This window comes from Pseudorca crassidens, chromosome 19 (genome assembly GCF_039906515.1).
Source record: "Pseudorca crassidens isolate mPseCra1 chromosome 19, mPseCra1.hap1, whole genome shotgun sequence".
NCBI classification, from domain to species: domain Eukaryota; kingdom Metazoa; phylum Chordata; class Mammalia; order Artiodactyla; family Delphinidae; genus Pseudorca; species Pseudorca crassidens.
The window spans coordinates 52541399-52562486 of record NC_090314.1 but is presented as its reverse complement, the minus strand read 5'-3'; the positions used below and the strand labels follow the sequence as shown (position 1 = coordinate 52562486).

Here is a 21088-nt window from a genome sequence, read left to right as displayed (position 1 = left end):
ATTCACTTTGTTATAAAGCAGAAACTAACACACCATTGTAAAGCAATTATACCCCAATAAAGATGTTAAAAAAAAAAAAAAATCAAGATCAGGGGAGGAGGAGCCGGCTGGTCAGGAAGGAATGACAATGAACACCTGGGAGGAGGGACCTGGGCTCTGAGCTGCCCCAGCAGGAAGGGTCCACCCCATCCCAGACACAATTCCACCAGCTGTGACCCAGCACCCTTTTGCTTTACTTTAAGAAAATACTGAGAATTCCCTGGTGGCCTAGTAGTTAGGATACCGGGTTTTCACGGCTGTAGCTTGGGTTCAATCCCTGGTCAGGGAACTGAGATCCCGAAAGGGTAGAGTCCTAACCACTAGACCACCAGGGAATTCCCACAGCAGAAACCCTTAAATCCTGCTAGTGGTACTAAAAATCGGCATAATAATTTCAAATAGCAATGGGCCAATATCTAGGGAAATAGCATTATGTCTATTTTAAAAATTGAATGTGTAGTTAAAAGCCTTCCTACAAAAAGACAGCTCCAGGCCCAGATGCTTCACCAGTGAATTCCACCAACATCTAAGGAAGTAATAATGCCAATTTTATACAGACTTCCAGAAAACAGAAGAGGAAGGAGTACTTTCCAGCTCATTTTATGAGGCCAGTATCATCCTGATACCAAAGCCAGACAACTTTATTACAAGAAAATAAAATTACACACTAAAATCCTTAATGAACACAGATGCAAAAATCCTTAATAAAATGTTAGCAAATCTAACCCAGAAATATATAAAAAGGATAATATTTTTGACCAAGTGAAATGTATCCCAGGAATGCAAGGTTGGTAAACATTTGAAAATCAGTATAATTCAGCACAGCAATAGACTAAGAAAGACAAATCAAAAGATAATCTCATAAAAAAGAAAAGACATCTGGGCTTCCCTGGTGGCGCAGTGGTTGGGAGTCCGCCTGCCGGTGCAGGGGACACAGGTTCATGCCCCGGTCCGGGAAGATCCCACATGCCGCGGAGCGGCTGGGCCCGTGAGCCATGGCCGCTGAGCCTGCGCGTCCGCAGCCTGTGCTCCGTGGCGGGAGAGGCCACAGCAGTGGGGGGCCCGCGTGCAGGAAAAAAAAAAAAAAAAAAGAATAAATAAAGAAAGTAGGAGAGTGACTTCCCTGGTGGTGCAGTGGTTAAGAATCTGCCTGACAATGCAGGGGACACGGGTTCGAGCGCTGGTCCAGGAAGATCCCACATGCCACGGAGCAACTAAGCCCGTGCACCACAACTACTGAGCCTGCACTCTAGAGCTCGCAAGCCACAACTACTGAGCCCACGTGCCACAACTACTGAGCCCGTGTGCCTAGAGCCCATGCTCCACAAGAAGAGAAGCCACCGCAATGAGAAGCCCGCGCACTGCAATGAGTAGCCCCCGCTCGCCGCAACTAGAGAAAGCCTGTGCACAGCAGCAAAGACCCAACGTAGCCAAATATAAATAAGTAAAAAATTTATAAAATTAAAAAAAAAAGAAAGTAGGAGAGCAAGCCATTGAACGGGAGAAAATATTTACAAAACATGTATCTGGTGAAGGTCTTGTATTGGAATGTATAAGTAATTTTTTGAAAAGCCAATTTTTTTTTTTTTTTTTTTTTTTGCAGTACGCGGGCCTCTCACTGTTGTGGCCTCTCCCGTTGTGGGGCACAGGTTCCGGACGCGCAGGCTCAGCGGCCATGGCTCACGGGCCCAGCCGCTCCACGGCATGTGGGATCTTCCCGGACCGGGGCACGAACCCGCGTCCCCTGCATTGGCAGGCGGACTCTCAACCACTGCGCCACCAGGGAAGCCCTAAAAAGCCAGTTTTTAATCAGCAATAGATTTGAACAGGTGATTCATAAAAGAAGACATACAGACAGCAAAGAATCACATGAAGAGATGTTGACCATCATTAGTTTTTGGGGAAATGCAAACCAAAACCACAATGAGATACCACTATATATGTAGTGGAATGGCTAAAAAATCAGAATCAACAACCAAAAATCCTGAAGATCCCGAGAGAGCCGAGGGGTCGAGGCGGGGAGGGGGGACGCAGGACGGTGCAGCTGCTCAGAACAAGAGCTTGGCGGTTTGTTATAAAGTTAGTCAAGGGCCTGGGAACCACAGTCCCACTCCGAGGTGTTTCCTCAGGAGAAAGGAAAACACGTGTCCACACAAAGATCTGCACACAACCGTTCAGAGCAGAAGAGTTCACTATGCCAAAAGCTGGGAACAGCCCAAATGTCCACCAACTGGACGAACCACCAAACCTCGGGCCACCCATCCGGGGGAGCAGGACTCAGCAATCAACAGAAGGAACCATTATTACAAGCTGCATCACGGATGGATCTCAGAAGCTTCGCAGTAAGTGAGAAGCCAGGTACAAAAGGCTACATAATCCATTTGTATGTATTCTGGGAAAGGCAGATCTATAGGCAGAGAAATCAGGTGGGTGATGGCCAGGGGCCTGCGGGGGGAGGACAGACTACACGGGGTCCTGAGGGAATTTGGGGGCATCAAAAATGTTCTGTATCTTGTCTGTGGTGGTTACATGACTATATATTTGTCGAAACTCATTCAGTTGTACATTTTTCAAGAGTATATCATGTCTCAATAAACCTGACTTTTAACACATGCTATGAAATTAATACATATGTGCATTTGAAAATAAAATATGGTGTTAGTGAGTGTATGTACGGGAACTCTTAAACCCTGCTGCTGGGACCGTGAATGGGCTCATCATTTCCAAAAACAATTGGTCAATATCTAGTGAGGCTGAAGATGTGAAGATGTGCACCCCCTGATAGCACAGCAGTTCACAGCACCCCTCCCCGGGAGAGACCCTGCCCCCTGCATGCACCAAAGGCTTGTCCCGAAATGTTCCTTGCAGCTCTATTGTCATGGTCAAAACAAGAAAGGAAAAGAGGAACAGGGAGAGGCTTCCCTGGTGGCGCAGTGGTTGAGAGTCCGCCTGCCGATGCCCCGGTCCGGGAGGATCCCGCGTGCCGCGGAGCGGCTGGGCCCGTGAGCCATGGCCGCTGAGAATGCGCGTGCGGAGCCTGTGCTCCGCAACGAGAGGGGCCACAGCAGTGAGAGGCCCGCGTACCGCAAAAAAAAAAAAAAAAAAAAAAAGGTCAAAGAGGGACAGGGAGGAAGAAAACCAAATGTCCTCCAACAGAAACATGAACAAAGCAGGTGGGTTTTCCCTGGACGCTGGAATATCATGCAGTTAAATAATCAAGGAATCAGGGTGGTAAGGGATAAGTTTAGGAGTTTGGGATCAACAGTACTACATATAGAAAAGATACTATATATAAAAAAGATAAACAACGAGGACCTACTGCATAGCACAGGGAGCTATATTCAGTATCTTGTAATAACTTACAATGGAAAGGAATCTGAAAAAGCATACAGGTATAGATATAACTGAATCACTTTGCTGTACACCTGAAACTAGCACAACGCTGTAAACCAACTATACTTCAAAAATAAATTTCTTTTCAAATAAACAGACCAGAGCCACCTGGGTCAGCATAAACGCAGCCCGAAAGCACATTGCTGAGCACAAGAGCAGATATATCAGACCCGGTGCTTTAAGAACATGCCACGGAATTGTAAATCAACTATACTTCAATAAAAAAAGAAAAAAAAAGAACATGCCGTGGATATCATGAATCATTCCTACATTCGTTTAACAGAAGTATGAAAAACTGAGAGAGAAACACCCAATTCAGGGCAGTGGGAGTTCTGCGGGGAGGGTTGGGCAAGGTCTGGGAACAGCCGGGACTTTAAGAAGAAACTATCTACAGTAGCCACATTCTTCACTCTATCTCCTCACCTGCTGTATTTTCTTCACAGCCCTCAACAGAACCTCACGTTGCAGTAGGAATACACCGATCTGTTGGGTTGTGTATCGTCTGCCTCCTTCTGCTAAGATGTCAGCTGCCCTCTGTCTCCCAGCACCCAGAACAGTGCCTGTCACATTGCAGGGGCTCAATCGATGTTTGAATCGGTCTTGATTTGCACTGTTCAGCATTATCCCGACATCCTGGCACCCCAACCAGAGACGGGCCCTCCCACCTGCTTCTGACCCCTTCCGCCCCCCTTCAATCCAGAGGCATAATGATCTGCATTCACACCGCAGTTGGGCACATTTTGTTGGTGGAAGGGTCAGTGGGCAGCCCGGGGGAGGGGGGTGGGGGCTGTTATTATATTTCCTTATTTATACAGTCTCTTGGCGTTTTTAGAGGGCGCCGCCCAACAGAAATATTACGCAGCACAACTGTGAACCAACGAGTCATTTCAAATATTTTGTATCCACATTTAAAAAGGAAAGGGGGGACTTCTCTGGTGGCACAGTGGTTAAGAATCCACCTGCCAATGCAGGGGACACGAGTTTGAGCCCTGGCCCGGGAAGATTCCACATGCCGTGGAGCAACTAAGCCCAGGCTCCACAACTACTGAGGCTGCGCTCTAGAGCCCGCGAGCCACAACTACTGAGCCCATGTGCCACAACTACTGAAGCCCACGTGCCTAGAGCCCGTGCTCCACAACAAGAGAAGCCACCGCAGTGAGAAGCCCACGCACCGCAACAAAGAGTAGCCCCTGCTCACCGCAACTAGAGAAAGCCCACGCACGGCAATGAAGACCCAATGCAGCCAAAAATAAATAAACAAAATAAATAAAATTTTTTTAAAAAGGAAAAGGAACAAGTGAAATTAACTCTAGTAATACCTTTTATTTAAACCAATTTGTCAGGAAGAGGATCCCTTCAACATGTGACCAGCACACACAATTCCTGATACTTTACATTCTGTTTTTTTTTTTTGTTTTTTTTTTTTTTTTGCTGTACGCGGGCCTCTCACTGTTGTGGCCTCCCCCGTTGTGGAGCACAGGCTCCGGACGCGCAGGCTCAGCGGCCATGGCTCACGGGCCCAGCCGCTCCGCGGCATGTGGGATCTTCCCGGACCGGGGCACAAACCCGTGTCCCCTGCATCGGCAGGCGGACCCTCAACCACTGCGCCACCAGGGAAGCCCTACGTTCTGTTTTTGTACTAAGCCTTCAAAATCCAGTATCTTCTTGACTGGCATGGCACCCGCTCCATGCTGGGTGGCTCAACCTCGAGCTTCTTAAGAAGAGCTGTGTGGGAAGTAAGAGTCCTCTGGTGTCTGGAAATGTCCTGTTCTGCCCTAGCACCTGCAGCACGACCTGGAGGATGGTGGGCCTGGAGAGAGGATGTGAGGTGAGAAGTCCTGTCCCTGGGAATGTGGCTCGCTTGGCTGCTGGCGACAGGTCTTATGCCACGCTGAGCAGTGCCCTCTCCGGGAGACCTACGTTCACACTCTAGAAACTTTCAGTATCTTCTCTTTATTCTGATGACTTTGAAACTTCATGATGATGCAACGTGGTGGAGTTTTTGAATCCGTTGGCTGGTTTGCTGTTTTTACTGTGCTTTGGCGGCTTTTCCACTACAGAGGTTCTGGGAAGAGCTCTGTATTATTTGTTCACAGTTGTCTCCTCCTCCTCTGATCTCATTTTGGAAACTCTGTCCCTCAAGTGCTAGGCTTTCTGCACAGATCCTCCACCATCTCTTATCTTCGCTTTCCTAGTTTCTGTCTCTCAGATTTTTGTTCTTTCTTCTGTGAGATTTCCTCAACTCATTCTTTCAATCCTTCTATTAAATTTTTAAGTTTTTAGATTCTTTTTTTAAATTTCACAAGGACTCTTTCATTATTAGCTGGTCTCTGTATTAGCTCTGTTTCATCCAGTGTCCTCTTTTCCATTGGTTCTCAGTTTCTCAGGAATGTCTGAGCAAGGCACCAGGATGCAGCTTAGTGCCCATTCGCTGGGGCTTTGGGTTGTTCCCTTTTCTGATTCCTATAGCCTGTGAATGGTTGAGTAAAGTCTGACATATCCACACAATAGAATACTAAGTGCCCAGGTACCATGGTGTTGAGAAGACCTCTTATTAAGATGGGGAAATGCTTATGTTACCAGCTATGCTGGGAAAGCTGGACACAAAACTCTATCAAAAGCAACAGTAGGGGACTTCCCTGGTGGCGCAGTGGTTAAGAATCTGCCTGCGAACGCAGGATACACAGGTTCAAGCCCTGGTCCAGGAAGATCCCACATGCTGCAGAGCAACTAAGCCTGTGTGCCACAACTACTGAGCCTGCTCTCTAGAGCCTGCGAGCCACAACTACTGAAGCCCACGCGCCTAGAGCCCGTGCTCCGCAACAAGAGAAGCCACCGCAATGAGAAGCCCGTGCACCGCAACAAAGAGTAGCCCCAGCTCTCAGCAACTAGAGAAAACCTGTGTGCAGCAGCGAAGACCCAATGCAGCCAAAAACTAAATAAATGAATAAATAATAAATTAAAAAAAAAAAAAGAATCTGCCTGCCAGTGCAGGGGACACGGGTTCGAGCCCTGGTCCAGGAAGATCCCACATGCCGCGGAGCAAATAAGCCCATGCGCCACAACTACTGAGCCCGCGTGCCACAACTACTGAAGCCCTCGCACCTAGAGCCCGTGCTCCGCAACAAGAGAAGCCACTGCAATAAGAAGCCTGTGCACCGCAACGAAGAGTAGCCCCTGCTCACCGCAACTTGAGAAAGCCCGCACGCAGCAATGAAGACCCAACGCAGCCAAAAACAATTAATTAATTTAAAAAAAGCAACAGTAAAGAGACCTGAAAGGAACCACCCTGCGACATTAACAGCAGCTCTGTCTGGGGGCACCATCTCTTTTCCCCCTGAATCCTTTCCTGCAGCTCCACATTTTCTGGGTCCTGATGCGCCGGGGGGTCCCTCTGCCCTGGGTTTCTGCCCAGCACCACCCAGTCTGGCCACCTCTTTCTTGGCCACTTATCAACATCTCCCGCCCAGAACTCGATGCTGGGGTGTCTGGTTCTCCCTGCCAGGCTCTGTGCGCAGTACCAGTTCATGACACTCAGCCAGATGCCTGAATTGAGCTCTGCTGGTGTACTCTTCAGAGCCCACAGCGCAGACACACGGAACAGCACTCCTGTGGCTGTGGAGGGCAGCCCCCAACCCCGGCCTGCCCTGGCACACAGGAGTCAGCACACCTCCAGGGTGCCACCCCCATCGGGACCCTCAGGGACCCAGTGATGGACAGACCCCTTCCTCACTTCCCAGACCTCCAATGCTCCGTGGGAAGGCCCAGCCCCCTTCATTCCCAGTTTCTGCTCTATTTATGTCTTATGAATTCAGTTATGTAAATAAAGGTGGCCCAGCCCAGGAAGGCACCCCTTCCTCCATCTCTTCCCTCTCCCTCCCGCTTCTGCTCCCCACTATGTCCACACATTTCAAGTATGCCCCCCCCATTTCATACATTTATGAATAAACTCTACATTTATTCTTTCACATCTCTTCCTGCTAGAACCCAACTCGGGCCACCCAGCCCCTCCCCCAGACTGCTGGGCCTCCACCCAACCAGAATTTCCTCAGGAAAATAAGTTCCAGAGAGGGAAGGGCCTCTCTGAAGGTCACACAGCAGGATGACCTCCCAGCTCCTCAGATTCATCCCACCTCTGGGAAGAACCTGCAGCTTCTCCCCTAGGCCTCACAGCCACCCAGCGTGGTGTCAGCGACCCTGCTCACAGGCAGGAGCCCACCCGGATCACAAGCAAGACCCCAAGATCACAGCTGTAGGGAGAGTAGGGGGCACCTACGCAGACCTCTGTTGCCCGTACGGGTGCCCTGCCCCAAGAGAAGTGGGAGGAGAGCTGGAAGAGGGGTGCAAGGGAAGGGGGGAGGAAGATCTCGGAAGGCTCCCCTCCCCCAGCACCTGCATCCAGCACCAGCGCGTTCGGCCCTATGCAAGCAGCCCAGACTTTCTGACCTTTGCTTCTGACCTTTGTCTTCTGGCGACTGCCTGAACCAAAACAGGCTGCTCTGGGGACAGGGTTCCAGGTGGGCTGGTAAGAATGGGGGTCTGGAGGGCACCCCCAGAAATGCCCCTCCTCCTGAGCCTTCAGACAGTGGCAGGGCAGGTTACCAAGCACCAGCTACCTGTGGGTATGTCACAGGGTGCTGGGACCAACTTCAGCTCTGCTCTGGGGGCTGGAGGGAGGGGGGAGCCATGGGTAGGGGAGAACCACGGGTTCCAATGTCCCCCAAAACAGCAGTAGGGAGAAGGGCCCCAAAGACAAAGGACAGCATCTAACAAAAGAGCTGACCCAGTGGGCCAGGGAGGGCATCCCAGGGTGATGGTGGCCAGACAGTGGTTGACAGTGGAGAGGTAGCCCAGACAGATTCCAGAGAAATGCGAGAGGGAGAATCAGGATTTGGTGATGCACTGGAGACCTCAAGATCCCTGCCAGGAGTCCAGCAGGTGGGTGGGCAGAGGAAGTACATTCAGGAGATGGGAACGGGTCAGGGGAGAGGGGTCCTGGTGGGGTCCTGGGCATCTGGCAGTGGGAACATTAGGAACTGTCCAAGGGAAAGTGGAGGGGAATGCAGAGAGAAGGAGGTGGGAACGCCAGCCTGGAAGCCAGAGCCATGGGAGAACTTTCCAGAAGGAGGGCATGACCATCCATGTCCCCAGATACTGAAAGGCCAGGAAAGATGAGGCCCCAAAGTGTGCATGAGATTTGGTGACCCTGCGGTCACTGGGGGCTGACTGCTGGGGTGTGTGGGGCGGGGGGGGGTCCCGGAGGGAGGGGTTGTGCTGTTGGATGAACGGTGCTGGAGGGTGCTTAAGGGAGATGGCGCGGTACCCTCGGGCTTAAAGAGGCACCCCAGGGGCCGCCCTTCCCCGCCTTGGCCCCCCACTCCACTCCGGCGCGGTGGGAGGGTCGCCTAGGAGCCACGGTGCGGGGTTAAGTGAGGGGTCAGTCCTTCCGACAATCAGTACCCGGGAAAGAAGCTGTGAGGGCCCGGGAACGCGGAGGAGACGAGAGGAAGGGGCGTGGAGTCACAGCCCCCACGCCCGGCCGCGCGCCCGCCACACACCGCACCTGTCCATCCACCGCTGCTGTCCCCGCGGGGAGCTGCCGTCTGCCGGCCCGGTTCGCCCGGGCGGGGGTCTGCCGAGTGAGCTCTGGGTTGGGAGTTCTGCCGGGCGGGGTCCGCGGGGAGGGCCCCGTGGGGTAGGAGTCCGCAAGGCAGGAGTCGGGCACGGGTGCGCGGGGAGGGGTCTGCGGGCAGGGGCTCCCGGGCCCGCAGTCGCTCCCCGAGGCGCGGCAGGAGGGCGGAGGCGCGGGCGGGGACCCTCGGGCCGCTCCCGCCCCGCCCCCGCCCCCTCCTCCTCTCCCTCCGCCGCCGCGGAGCGTAGCCGCCGGAAAGTTTGCTAGAGGCTGGCGCGGGGCGCGGGGCGCGGGGCGCGGGCGCGGAGCCGGCGCCGACCCTGACCTGGCAGCGCCGTGGAGACGAGCGGCGGCCGGCCCCTAACCCGTGCGCGCGGAGGACTACGGGAATCGCGAAGCGGCCGGAGCGGCGCGCGGTGAGCACCTGGGCCAGGCTCGAGAACACGTTCCCGGCCGGGGGCCGAAGGCGGGAGCGCGGGACTGGCCGGCGTGGACCCCTATCTTAGGTGGGCGGTCTCGGGCCCCGGGTGTCGCCGTCCTCATCGCCGTCGGACACCCCGTTCCCAACCCCAGGATGCGCCCTTCCAGCTCGGTCAACCTGGTTCCGCACTATCGAGAAAGTTGGGGGTCTCAGCGCTTCCCCCGTCCTCTCCTCCCTGGGGAGCGCGTCTCGGGGAAAAGGGTGGGGTGTCTGTGAGCGCCAGGCGCGCTGTCCTGCTGCCCATCTCCGCTCCCGACTCCTCCCTCCAGCACCCCCGCTTCCCCGCCCCCCCCCGCCCCGCGCATACACAGAACCTCGGAGACACCCCCAGAGGCGCGGGGGGCAGCCCTGCTTCCCAAAGCTCTCCAGCAGTATCTTGGTTACCCGGGTTTCCCCGGAGGGGCCGAGGGGCGTCATGCGCGGAGCCTACACTTGTCACTTTGATCCGCAGGGAGGGCAGGTCACTGCCCTGCCTGCTCCTTCCTCTCCGGCGGCCCCCACTCACACTTCTGGGCCGCAGGATTTCTGCCCCCGCCAGAAACGGACTGACTCCTGAGGTCTGGGCGCCCGCATCTTCCGAGGACCTGTCCAGGCTGTTTTCGGCCCTTCTGTGCTGGGGGATGAGGGTTGGTGGGGGAGTAGCACCCTGGCCCACATCCAGGGCCGCCCTGCCCCCACAGAGTGGGAGGAGGACGCAGGAATCAGGCTTTGTCAACAACCTGTGGCCCCTGATCCCGCCCTGGGGCCATGACCTTCCGCTACTTGCTCTGGTTTCACAAACACCCCCCACCCCCATACCCATCAGAGGCTGGCAGGCCTCAACCACACCTATTCAGATCCTGGGAGGAGCTGGGGTGACCAGCGCCCCACTCTCCTCCATGGAGATCCACCCATCCTGGGGGCCCCTCCCCCAGCTGCAGGTCTGGGAGTCCTGGGGCATCCCCAGGGGAAACTGGAGAAACAGCTGAGCTTTGAGCACCCAGGAGTGGTGTGTTCTGCCAGGCGGGGAGACAGAACACCGGCCAGCCAGCCCGTGGTGGAGAGCGGGGGCTGGGAAAGAGAGGAGGGGGTGGGCTGGGGCCGGGGGAAAGCTGGCCCTCCTTCCCACTCCACCAGAGTCTCTGATCCTGAGCTATCTGTGCTGGGCAGGTGCAGTCCAGGGCCAGAGAGGGAGCGAAGCCTCCAGGTCCATGAAGGGAGAAGGCTTGGTCCCTGGCCGGTAGTCCCCCGCCTCCCCCCGCCGGGGAGGGTAATAAGGTGGAAGACGGCAGCCCTGACGCCAAGGCCAATGGGAGGCTTGGAGCGGCACCTCCGCACCCCAGATATTTATCCCTGGGGCTGGCAGGCTGCCTCTGGGGTTTCAGTGTCCCCCACGGAAGAGAGGGGCCTGCACGTGATAATCTGTCCTTCCCGTCGAGCGGCACATCTCATTGTCCTCCATGTTGTTGAGGAGGCAGGGACTTTTCAAGTAGGGAAACCGAGGCTCTGAGAAGTTGAATTATTTACCCTTGGTCCCGGGACCAGAACTGGGCCTTGCAACGTCCCCCGCTCCTGTGGCGGCAGCCTCACACCTGGGTGCTCAGGGCAGGGACCTTAGAACCTCAGCCTTGCACAGCTGAAAGTCGTTCCACAGCCCCACACTCTGCCCAGTCCTCAGAGAAGTGTCTAGATATCTTGCCCGTACTCCCCTGACAGGCATGGGAGCCTCATCCGCTTCTGCCCCTTGTGTTTCTATCAGAGACTTAGTGAGAGGTATCATCCTCTGCCTCTTGTATTGGTTGGGGGGTGCTGAGGCCCTGATCCCTAGGGACGTGGGGCCACCGTTGCTCTGAGCTGGGGTACCAGCTTGTGATCTGTAGGTGCTGAACTGTGTGGGGCAAATCTTCAAGGATTCCCAGCCCCACGTACCAGACCAGGGATGGGAGTAGGGGTCATGGAAAGGCCTCCCTACTCCTCTGCTCTGGCTGCCATCGGAGGGGCAGTGAAGGAGGGGCCCCAGGGCAGCCCATCCCTCTCTCCCCTCTACCCCCGGGCTCAACTTCTCTCTGTGGTTCCCAGACTAACTGACCCCTAGCTGGAAGGCAGGCTGCTTGGGTGTGGCCCCGCCTACCTTGGGTTCTCCTAACAGCCCTAGGAGGTCAGCAAGGTGAACTCCCACTTTTCAGATGGGAAAGTCGAGGCACAGCCTGGCCACCACACCCCAGCTGGACTCTGAGGGGCTGACATTTTGCCTTGGAGCGCCTCACTGGACTATCCCCGCAGCTTCATCCTCCCTTCACCACCGGCCGCAGGGCCCCTGGGCAGGGGGCAGTATCCTTCCTCCCCATGTTCCCTGCCTGCATCTCCACTGTCTACTCCACCCCAGCCATCCCTTGTCACTCTCCCCTTGCCCTGCCCCCAGAGCCTCTAGCCATCCAGGCTGCCCTTGTCTCCCTGACCTTCCCAGCCACCTCCCCTCCTCCAGCAGCTGGTCACAGTGGTCCTCATCCACCTGGCTCCGTGGCCTCGGTGGGCAAGGGCAGGGCAGAAGACCGGGCTGTTTGATAAGAATCAGGAGATAAGGCCCCTCGGGCTAGGGACACCTGAACTGCCCCTTGTCCTCCACCCGCCTGGGGGCTACTCCCCTGAGAAGGCCCGCCGCTCTGGCTCCTCCACCTGGACCAGGGCCTGGGGACCAGCCACTACTGGGCCCTGCCTCACCAGGCCTGACCTGCGCTGTGGCCCAAGGGCCAGGGTGAGGAGCCCCACAGCAGGCTATGGTCCAGGTACCCACCCCATGTGGTGGCTGGCATCTCAGGGTCCCGTTAGGGGTGAGGAGTGAATCACAGAGGAGCCCACGTGAGTTGGCCAATGAGGGCCCATCTGGACTCTGATGGGAGGAGGCTGAGATCCAGGGTTGTCCAGCAACCCTCCACCTTCAGTCACAGCCTGCATCCCTCCTCCCCACCTTCTCCCTGGCTTCTCCCAGGCACTGCCTTCCAGCCAGCCAGTTTCGTCCATCTGTCCATCCATCGGTCCATCACATGCTCACTCTGTGGCAGGATGCCATCCACAGCCCTAAGGGGGCTTGCATGAGTAGTTCCTAGGGGCCCCACCCCTAGGCCCCAAAGGAATCCCCTTCCTACTGCCCTTGTGGGATTCAGTGGACCAGAAGACGGACTCTGGAAGCAGTGACACGATGACTTACGGGGCTGCTGATGCCCCCAGTGCAGGCTCCGGACAGGACCAGGCACCTCAGGTCCCCCCTGCAGGCACCACGAGGGCAGGGGTCCTGTGTCTGAGCCCCCGGCAGCTGGCAGCGCTAATCTCAAAGGAATGCGCTGCAGCTGCCTGCATGCTATGGCCCATGGGACCCAGGAAGCCCGGCCGGAGTCTTGGGCGTGGCCCAAGGGAGCACCTAGACACCCCAGTCCTGGGCAAGGGGGCATGGATGTGACAGGGACCACCCTAAGCATATGCTTGGCACTCCTGGCCCCTGCCAAGTCTGGGAGCTGGCCTGGGGTCACCTTGATAACCATGCCCCTGGGGACCAAGTGATGGATGGTCCTGGTACCCTGCCCCAGCCTGCCATGCTGACTTTCCCAGGAGCTAAGAATAGGTGGGAAAAATAGCGAGAGCCGAAGGGAGGAGTTGGGCAGCTAGGGAGGCTGCTCCCTCCTCTGACATCTTTGGTACCAGGCAGGACTGGGGCCGCTTAACCAACATGTAGGAGAGGGGCTCTGGGACTGTCAGAGCCACCACACAGACAGCCACGGTCTGTGAGATGGAGCAGCCCCCAGGACCCTGGGCAGAACCCCCAGGTGCAGGGCCAGACCCCCAACCTGCCACTGGCAGAGTGACCATTTCTGGCATCCCCTCCCTCCCAGCCCCCACTTCATTAGTAGGATTCGGAGACTCAGAGGGATGGTTTTAGGGGAGCAGGACACCCTGCTGATCACAGCGGAGACCAGCTGGGCCTCTTTACTCCTGGGTGTCCCTGCACAGACCCTGCTGCTCTGATACTCAGCAGCCCCCAGAGGAGAGTGCACCTACGAGGACCTCTTTGCCCCAGCTGTGCAACCCCAGCCAGATGTGGGGGGCAGCTGCCCAGAGGCATGCCCCCCATCCTGCCACGCTGCCCCCACCTCCTCCTGCTTCTGCTGCTGGCCTGCCAGGTGAGCGCTGCTGCCAGTCCCCCTGTCCCACCAGCCTGCCTGCCCCTCATGCTGACGCCAGCCTGTCCCCTCTGTCCATCCATCTGTACCCCCAGCCGCAGGCCCCCTCCGCTCAGGTGATGGACTTCCTGTTTGAGAAGTGGAAGCTCTATGGCGACCAGTGTCTCTACAACCTGAGCCTGCTGCCCCCCCCAACTGGTGAGCCCCGCCTTCGGCCCGAGTGCAGTCCCCCCAACCCCCACCCACCATTTACAGGTGAGGAAATTGAGCCATAGAGAAGCTGGTGACTAGCCCAGGGCCACAGACCAGGACATTTAAGAAATGGTAGAACTGCCCCAGAACTGGGATGTTTCGTGCCCCTCCCCTGCTGCTGGGCACCCCTCAGGCCCACGGCCTGGACACCGTCTTTCCTCCCATGGAGCAAAGCCTCGTGGCCCAGGAGGCAGACAGTGTGTGGGGGAGGTGGACCGAGAGGGGCAGGCAGAGGGCACCAGGGCTGGTGAGGGGGAAGGAGATGGGCCATTACCTGGAGTGCTCAGGCAGACTGAGGTACAGCGTTCTGGGCAAGTTCTGAAGATCACTCAGGTGCAAAGAGAGACACTGGGGCGGGAGGAGCTGCCTGAGAGGCCGAGCCATTGTTTGGGGGAGGAAGGGGGCCGGTGCTGGGCCCAGAAGGATGCCAACAGAATTGGGGTTCAGCCTCCAGAGGTGGAAGTGCTGCTAGAAGGGCACTAGGAAGAGGGAAGACCCTGGGTGGAGATGCGGAGTATCTGAGGGGAGGTGGCCGGGCAGAGCTGGAGCTCAGGATCAGGCTGGACAGAGGCGTCCAGGGCAGGCAGGATGGTCAGGGAGATCTGGGAGGCTGCCTTCTGGGGCGCAAAGAGCGTACAACAGGGGGCTGTGCAGGCCAGGCCCTGCTGAGGAGCAACCCTGTCCCCGCCTCTGCAGAGCTGGTCTGTAATAGAACCTTTGACAAATATTCCTGCTGGCCGGACACCCCTCCCAACACCACAGCCAACATCTCCTGCCCCTGGTACCTGCCCTGGCACCACAAAGGTAACCACAGCAGGGATGTGGGGGGTTGGCAGAGGGGGCTCAGCCCAGGGGCGGGGAGCTGACCAGAGCCTGCCCCCGCAGTGCAGCACCGCCTCGTCTTCAAGAGGTGTGGGCCTGATGGGCAGTGGGTACGTGGGCCGCGGGGGCAGCCATGGCGAAATGCTTCCCAGTGCCAGATGGACGACAAGGAGCTTGAGGTCCAGGTCAGCCCGTGGCAGGTGCAGTGGGGGCTTGGGGGGAGGGGCAAGATGGCCCTCTCCAGCCCTGACTGGCCACTGCGATTTGCAGAAGGAGGTGGCCAAGATGTACAGCAGCTTCCAGGTGATGTACACCGTGGGCTACTCCCTGTCCCTGGGGGCCCTGCTCCTGGCCCTGGCCATCCTGCTGGGCCTCAGGTATGCCCACTGCCCTGCTCATGGGGGGCCCCAGCGGGCAGGGTGGGCGGGGACTGACTCACTGTCCCCACAGCAAGCTGCACTGCACCCGAAACTACATCCACGTGAACCTGTTCGCGTCCTTCGTGCTCAAGGCCAGCTCTGTGCTGGTCATCGACACACTGCTCAAGACCCGCTACAGCCAGAGGATTGGGGACGACTTCAGCGTGAGCGTCTGGCTGAGTGACGGGGTGAGCTCCCAGATCCGGCCTCTTGGCCTCCGGGCCCTGGGCGGCAGGCAGCTGGGAGGCCCGCACTCATGCTGCCCCCGCGGCCAGGCAGTGGCCGGCTGCCGGGTGGCCGCGGTGTTCATGCAGTACGGCGTCGTGGCCAACTACTGCTGGCTGCTGGTGGAGGGCGTGTACTTGCACAGCCTGCTGAGCTTCGCCACCATCCCTGAAAGGAGCTGCTTCCCCCTCTACCTGGGCATCGGCTGGGGTGAGTGGGCCGGTGCGCAGGGGGCCGGCGGGCTGGCCAGGGCCACGGGACCACAGCTGTTCTCCCCACAGGTGCCCCCATGCTGTTCGTCACCCCCTGGGTGGTGGTCAAGTGTCTGTTTGAGAACATCCAGTGAGTATCTGACTGGCGGGCCAGCAGGGGGATTCGCCTCTCCTGGCTGGGAGGTGCTGGGCTGGCCCCGTGGGGAATGGCCATGTGGCTCAGAGTGTGGGAGTGGCTCAGGGGTCTCCGGCCAGAGGCAGTGGGGGGCACTAAGCAAACCTGGTTCCCCGGGGGTGGAGGTCATTGGTAATTATCTCCCTTCTTTTCCTGAGGCACTAATTAGATCCCAAGGAATCAGGGGGCGGGGGGCTACGAGGCTGCCAGGACACGAGCAGGCCCCACCCTGCAGGTGCTGGACCAGCAATGACAACATGGGCTTCTGGTGGATCCTGCGCTTCCCCGTCTTCCTGGCCATCCTGGTGAGGAAATGAGGCACCTGCTGGCACCGCAGGGAGGGCCGGGAGGCTGCTGGCCTTGGCCCCCCAGTCCCTTCCTTCCTCATCGGCCTGCAGCAGCCTGAGGAGACAGACAGCATTCTGCCTGGCTGGACAGGGAGGGAGGCCTGGCACTCACCCAGGACACTGGCTGGCGCCCTGGGTCTTGGGCCAGGCTGTCCATCCTTGACTGGGTGCCCACAGCCCCAGGGCCCCAGGAGCCAGGGTCTGTCTGGCTGCCAGGCCCACCTCCAGGAGGGACAGGTGGGGGGCAAGAGCTGCCCTGAGCTGTGTCCCCCACACACACAGATCAACTTCTTCATCTTCATCCGCATCCTTCACCTCCTGGTGGCCAAGCTGCAAGCCCACCAGATGCGCTATACTGACTACAAATTCCGGTGGGTGTGGGCGTTGGGAGTGGGAGGGCGCCAGGCGGCTTGCGGAATCCCGGGGGCCAGAGGGAGTGTAGGTGGGAGTGGGGGCACCAGAGCCCCAGGGGGTGCTGGGCTGGTGGCTCAGTCTCTGCCCCCGCAGGCTGGCCAAGTCCACGCTGACCCTCATCCCCCTGTTGGGGGTCCACGAGGTGGTGTTTGCCTTTGTGACTGACGAGCATGCCCAGGGCACCCTGCGCTCCGCCAAGCTCTTCTTTGACCTCTTCCTCAGCTCCTTCCAGGTGCCTGCCCGCCCCTTAACCAATAGCCCAACCCCCAGGCCAGCCTGGGTGCAGCCCTGACCTCCCCCATCTCTCCAGGGCCTGCTGGTGGCTGTTCTCTACTGTTTCCTCAACAAGGAGGTAGGTGAGGGGGGTGTGGGTCTGGAACCAGCGCTGGGGTTGGGGTCAGGGGGAGTGTAGACATCCTGGCCCCACCCCTCAGGTGTGAGCCCTTCGTGTCCACCTGCACTTACTGGGCTCAATTTCCAGGACACTGGGTGTCAGGCCTGCTGAGATGGGTCAGCCTCAGCCTGTCCTCAGGGAGTGCACCTGAGGGTGAGGGGGTCCCCAGGTGTTCCCAGACCCCAGCGTTCTGTGGTGACAGAGCCTGCCTGGCTCCACACCCAGGGCCCAATAGCCCTTCAAGGCCAGGGGGTTGGGGATCCTGAGAGGGTGGCACGGGCAGGCCCTGGGACTGGCCCGACCCACCTGCCCACCCCAGGTGCAGTCGGAGTTGCTGCGGCGCTGGCATCGCTGGCGTGAGGGCAAAGCACTGCAGGAGGAGTGCCATGTCGGCAGCCACACGGCCAGGCCCACTGGTGGCCCCCCCAGTGAGAAGCTGCTGCTCTCAAGGGGCAGTGGCAGCAACAGGACTAGCCAGGACCCCTCTACGGAGACCCACTTGGCTGGCGGCCTCCCTGGATTGGCTGAGAACCCCTTCTGAAGCCCCCTGGAACTTCAGCTGTGGCTGGACTCAGGTGCCCAGAGAGGGCATCACTGGACAATCCATAACCGATGCCCAGCAGAGGCAAGAGCGTGGGAACCAGACAGCACCCTGCTGTCCACATGTTCCCCAGTGTGGTGGTCTGAGGGGCACCTGCTCTGTGCCAAGGGGTGGGGGAGGGGATGTGGCGGGGAAGCTGTTCTGTGAATGCTTGCCCGTGTGTCCCCGTGTGTGTCAGTGTGTCTGAGTTAGAGAAAACATGTGTCCTCCAACAATAAAGAGCTCTGTGCTCACCCTGGGTGGACAGCTGGGCTGGAGGAGAGGGGCCAGCTGGGCCCAGGGCCTCCCCATGAGAAGGGAGCAGCCGTGGACGGCCCGTGCTGGCTTGCTCCTTCTAGACTTCTCCTTGTTGCCCCATCATACAGGTGAATTGGAGCTGGAATCCCTGAGGGTGTGTGTGAGTGGTGGCTGGTGGTGCCCCACCAGCACGTGCCATCCCCAGCCCTCGCGCCAGGGTTGGCGGGGGTGGCTCACCCCCACCCCGGGCCAGAGTGGATGGGCCCCACTCAGTCTTGGCCCCTCAACCCCCGGAGTGTCACCATTCGCCCGCAGAGGGGCATGAAGGGCGTCAATGGCCGAGGGAAGCCACCGACGTCACAGTCCTTCTACCAACCCCACATGAACATCCCTGGCTCCCTGCTAGAGCCGAAGCCGGGGCTGGACTCAGGCCCAGCAAGGGCATCACTGGATAATCCAGAACTAGATAATCCAGAACTGGATGTCCTCTACTGGCCTCTGCTTCATCCCAACTCTAGCCACCCCAGCAATCCGCAGCCCATGTAGCTGACTGAAGCGGGGAGAGATGGACCCCCAAAATCGAGACCGTCCAAGTGCAGGCGCAGCACGGTTTTCCAAAGACTGCGGCACAGCCCAACATAGCCACTTCACAGAGAATCACTGCAGTCCTTGCTGCTCCAAGCGCATGCGGAAGGGCAGCTGTGTGCGAGGGTGCTGCCCATTGCCTGGTGGGTGGGCACCCTGCTTGGCAGTCAATGAGGGCTGGCACTCATGCAGGAAGAGCCAGGTGGTGCGCCCTGAGTCCAAGCTGCCCCCCGGGGCGCGGTGCATCTGATGCAGAGGGTGGAGACAAGTGCAGGAGCAGTGCGAGGACTGTAGTCACCCTCAAGAGCGCCCCTTGTGTCCGGTGCCATGATGCCTGGTGGGGGGTATGCATGGAAGGGGGTAGGAGCAGGGGCACTGTCAAAAGAGGAAGGGGCCACAGAAGCCAAGAGCACAAGCCAAATGGGCCAGCCAGGCGGCCCTGCTCCTAGGAGCTGGTGGGGGGTGACTGCCGGGACCCGGGGGAGGGGGTGTCCACAGTCCCTGCCCAGCCACGTGGGCTGGAGCTGCTTAGGCAGAGCTGAGCTAATTGCAGCAAATGAAAGGACAGGAGGCCTCTCAGGAAAGGTAAATAGAATTACTCACCTGCCAGGCACTGGGGCCCTCCTGAGGGGGCCCTCACCTCGTGCCACCGGATATAGCAGGGAGGGAGAGGCAGGAGGTGAGTTAAGGTAGATTGGGCTCTCCTGCGGCCCAGGTGGGATGCGATGTTACTATGATCGGTGGGGACTGCAGGGCAGGAAGGTAGTGTGGCTGGCTGCACCTTTGAGGACCTGAGACCCCTGACCTTGAGGCTTCAGGTCATTTCTCATCCCAGGCCCCCCAGGCTCCCTAGGCCCTAGTGCTCCTTTGAGCCCCTGGCCACAGGGGCACCCCTGCCAGCCCTCCATGCCCAGAAGCCTAGCACAGGGAGGGCACAAGTTCTCCTTCACGCCAGCTGAGCTCAGGGTTGGTGACTGCCCTGCGGGTGTGCCGCTCACCTAGGGGCCTCCTGACAGCCCTCCCCATCCTGACTCCCTCTGCCCTTGTCCTCCTTCACCCTGTCCCTGTCCCCAAGGGAACTGGAGCAGGCCGGTGGAGTCAGGAGTGGAGGTGGAGGCCTGGAAGGGGCTGGGCTCATCCAGCCAATAAACATTGGCTCTGACCAGGCCGTCCTGCAGGTGGGATGGTGGGGGAACCTGACTTTCTAACGCAGGGCCCAGCACCCACACAGCATCACCCTCCATTCAGGAAGACAAACACTCCAGGCCCTCTGCCCCTTCCCCATCTCTACTTCCCTTCCCACCTCCACCCCAGTCCAAATCTCAGGCACTTCCCCTAAAAGAATGCATGGGAACCACCCAGCACGTACGTGTGTGTGTGTGTGTGTGTGTGTCCACATGCATGCTACTAAAATGAGTGTGGAGACCAAGAAAGAGGAAAACATGGACTACAATAAACACTGATCAAACCTAGGAGAGTTGAGGGGCATCCCCAGGATGGCAGCTGTGTGCCAGGCAGAGCGGGTCACTGGGGGGAAGGAGCCTCAAGCAGGGCGAAAGTACAGGAGAGACGCCCTCAAGTGGATCAAAGTGACTGAACACACTGAGAGGAGACTTAGATGACCTGGTGGAGAGTTCAGGACTTAGTACATAGACAACTGAGCAAATGAAAAAAGAAGGCAATTAATAACTTCAAGGAAAACAAAAAGTTGGGCAGAAAAAAAAACCCCACAATTTACCACAAGGCTCATCTCTAAATACACAGATATCATAATGTAAATACTCAACACTGATGTAACCAAAGTTATGAGAGAAAGATCTAGGGAGGATAGCGGATGGTAAGCACGTGTGTAGTGGGAGTGGGGGACGGAATGAAATGGGAAAACCAAGAAGTAACGCTTCACGTATGCTATTTAGACATAGAAATACAAACCAAAGAATCAGCAGGAAAGTTGAAAATGGTTGGCTCTAGGTGAGAGGGTGGGAGGAGAAGTCTGAGGGCTGCAACTAGCCGAACTCTGACTGCCTCGGCCTCCTCCTGGACTCTATGGCAGCCTTCAGCCCCAGGTCCTCCCCCACCTGCCCTTTCTCTGACCTTGCTCTCTACTGCTCTCAGTCCCTGGTCCTGCTTCCTCCTCCTCTCCCTGAGTGCAGTGCCCAGGGATCAGGTCCCATCCTCCTCCCTTCTTTATCAACCTTAAAAAAAACATCAATATTCAAATTACTCCCAAACTATATCTCCAACCTCTGTGGCCCTCCCAAATCCACTCTAGACTCAGCTTCCCTCTTGGCACCTCCACTCAGACATCCAATGGCAACTTAAATTGCACAGTCCATATCGAACTCCTTACCTGCCCCCTCACCCAGCTTCTTCCTCCCACGATTCACTTGAGGTAGCCCCCCTGACAGGTCTCCCCGCTTCTACCCTGAACCTGCAGCCTATTCTCAACACAGCAACCAACGCGATCCCTTTACATCCAAAGTTTCCTCCAATGAATCCCATCAAGCATCCACCTCTCACCTCAGTTTACAGAAATGCAGGCGACAAAGGAGTCTGTTAACACTACAAAGATGCAACCAGTGAAAACCAGAGTTTGGGAAACTCCAACATCAAGTATCCAGCAGGTCTTCAATCATAAACGGAGGGGAAATGTGGGAGGAGGCACTGTGACTAAGAAAGACTTACGGGACGCATCAAGCAGATTCA

General features: G+C 57.6%; 1 protein-coding gene and 1 long non-coding RNA gene across 5 annotated transcripts in view; one reads left to right on the top strand and one right to left on the bottom strand.

The window, feature by feature from the left end:
- LOC137212457 (uncharacterized) overlaps nt 1–9352 on the bottom strand; it is a 33222-nt gene extending 23870 nt beyond the window's left edge. Inside the window, exon 1 of the long non-coding RNA XR_010937519.1 lies at nt 8996–9352. This is a non-coding gene — a long non-coding RNA (uncharacterized lncRNA). The remainder of the gene's footprint in view (nt 1–8995) is intronic.
- On the top strand, nt 7916–19966 carry GCGR (glucagon receptor). 4 transcript variants are annotated; one of them, XM_067715856.1, is made up of 14 exons: nt 7916–7957; nt 13530–13699; nt 13795–13897; nt 14648–14755; nt 14837–14958; nt 15044–15150; nt 15224–15380; nt 15468–15627; nt 15699–15759; nt 15974–16109; nt 16434–16522; nt 16659–16797; nt 16876–16917; nt 17279–19966. In XM_067715856.1, exons 2-14 carry the CDS (start codon nt 13640–13642, stop codon nt 17498–17500), a joined length of 1506 nt encoding a protein of 501 aa, XP_067571957.1. In that variant the 5' UTR covers nt 7916–7957; nt 13530–13639; the 3' UTR covers nt 17501–19966. The 4 variants fall into 4 exon arrangements, with proteins under 4 accessions (XP_067571957.1, XP_067571956.1, XP_067571955.1 ...); XM_067715855.1 differs by lacking the exon at nt 7916–7957 and adding an exon at nt 9292–9480; XM_067715854.1 differs by lacking the exon at nt 7916–7957 and adding an exon at nt 9292–9570.
- The last annotated feature ends 1122 nt before the right edge of the window (nt 19967–21088 follow it).

Excerpts from the sequence above, each read along its gene's own strand:
- GCGR (XM_067715856.1), top strand. The coding sequence starts at position 13,640 with ATGCCCCCCATCCTGCCACGCTGCCCCCACCTCCTCCTGCTTCTGCTG. Across the intron at positions 13,898-14,647 it reads CCTGCTGCCCCCCCCAACTG|AGCTGGTCTGTAATAGAACC; the intron begins GTGAGCCCCGCC and ends CCGCCTCTGCAG. Across the intron at positions 14,756-14,836 it reads CCTGCCCTGGCACCACAAAG|TGCAGCACCGCCTCGTCTTC; the intron begins GTAACCACAGCA and ends CTGCCCCCGCAG.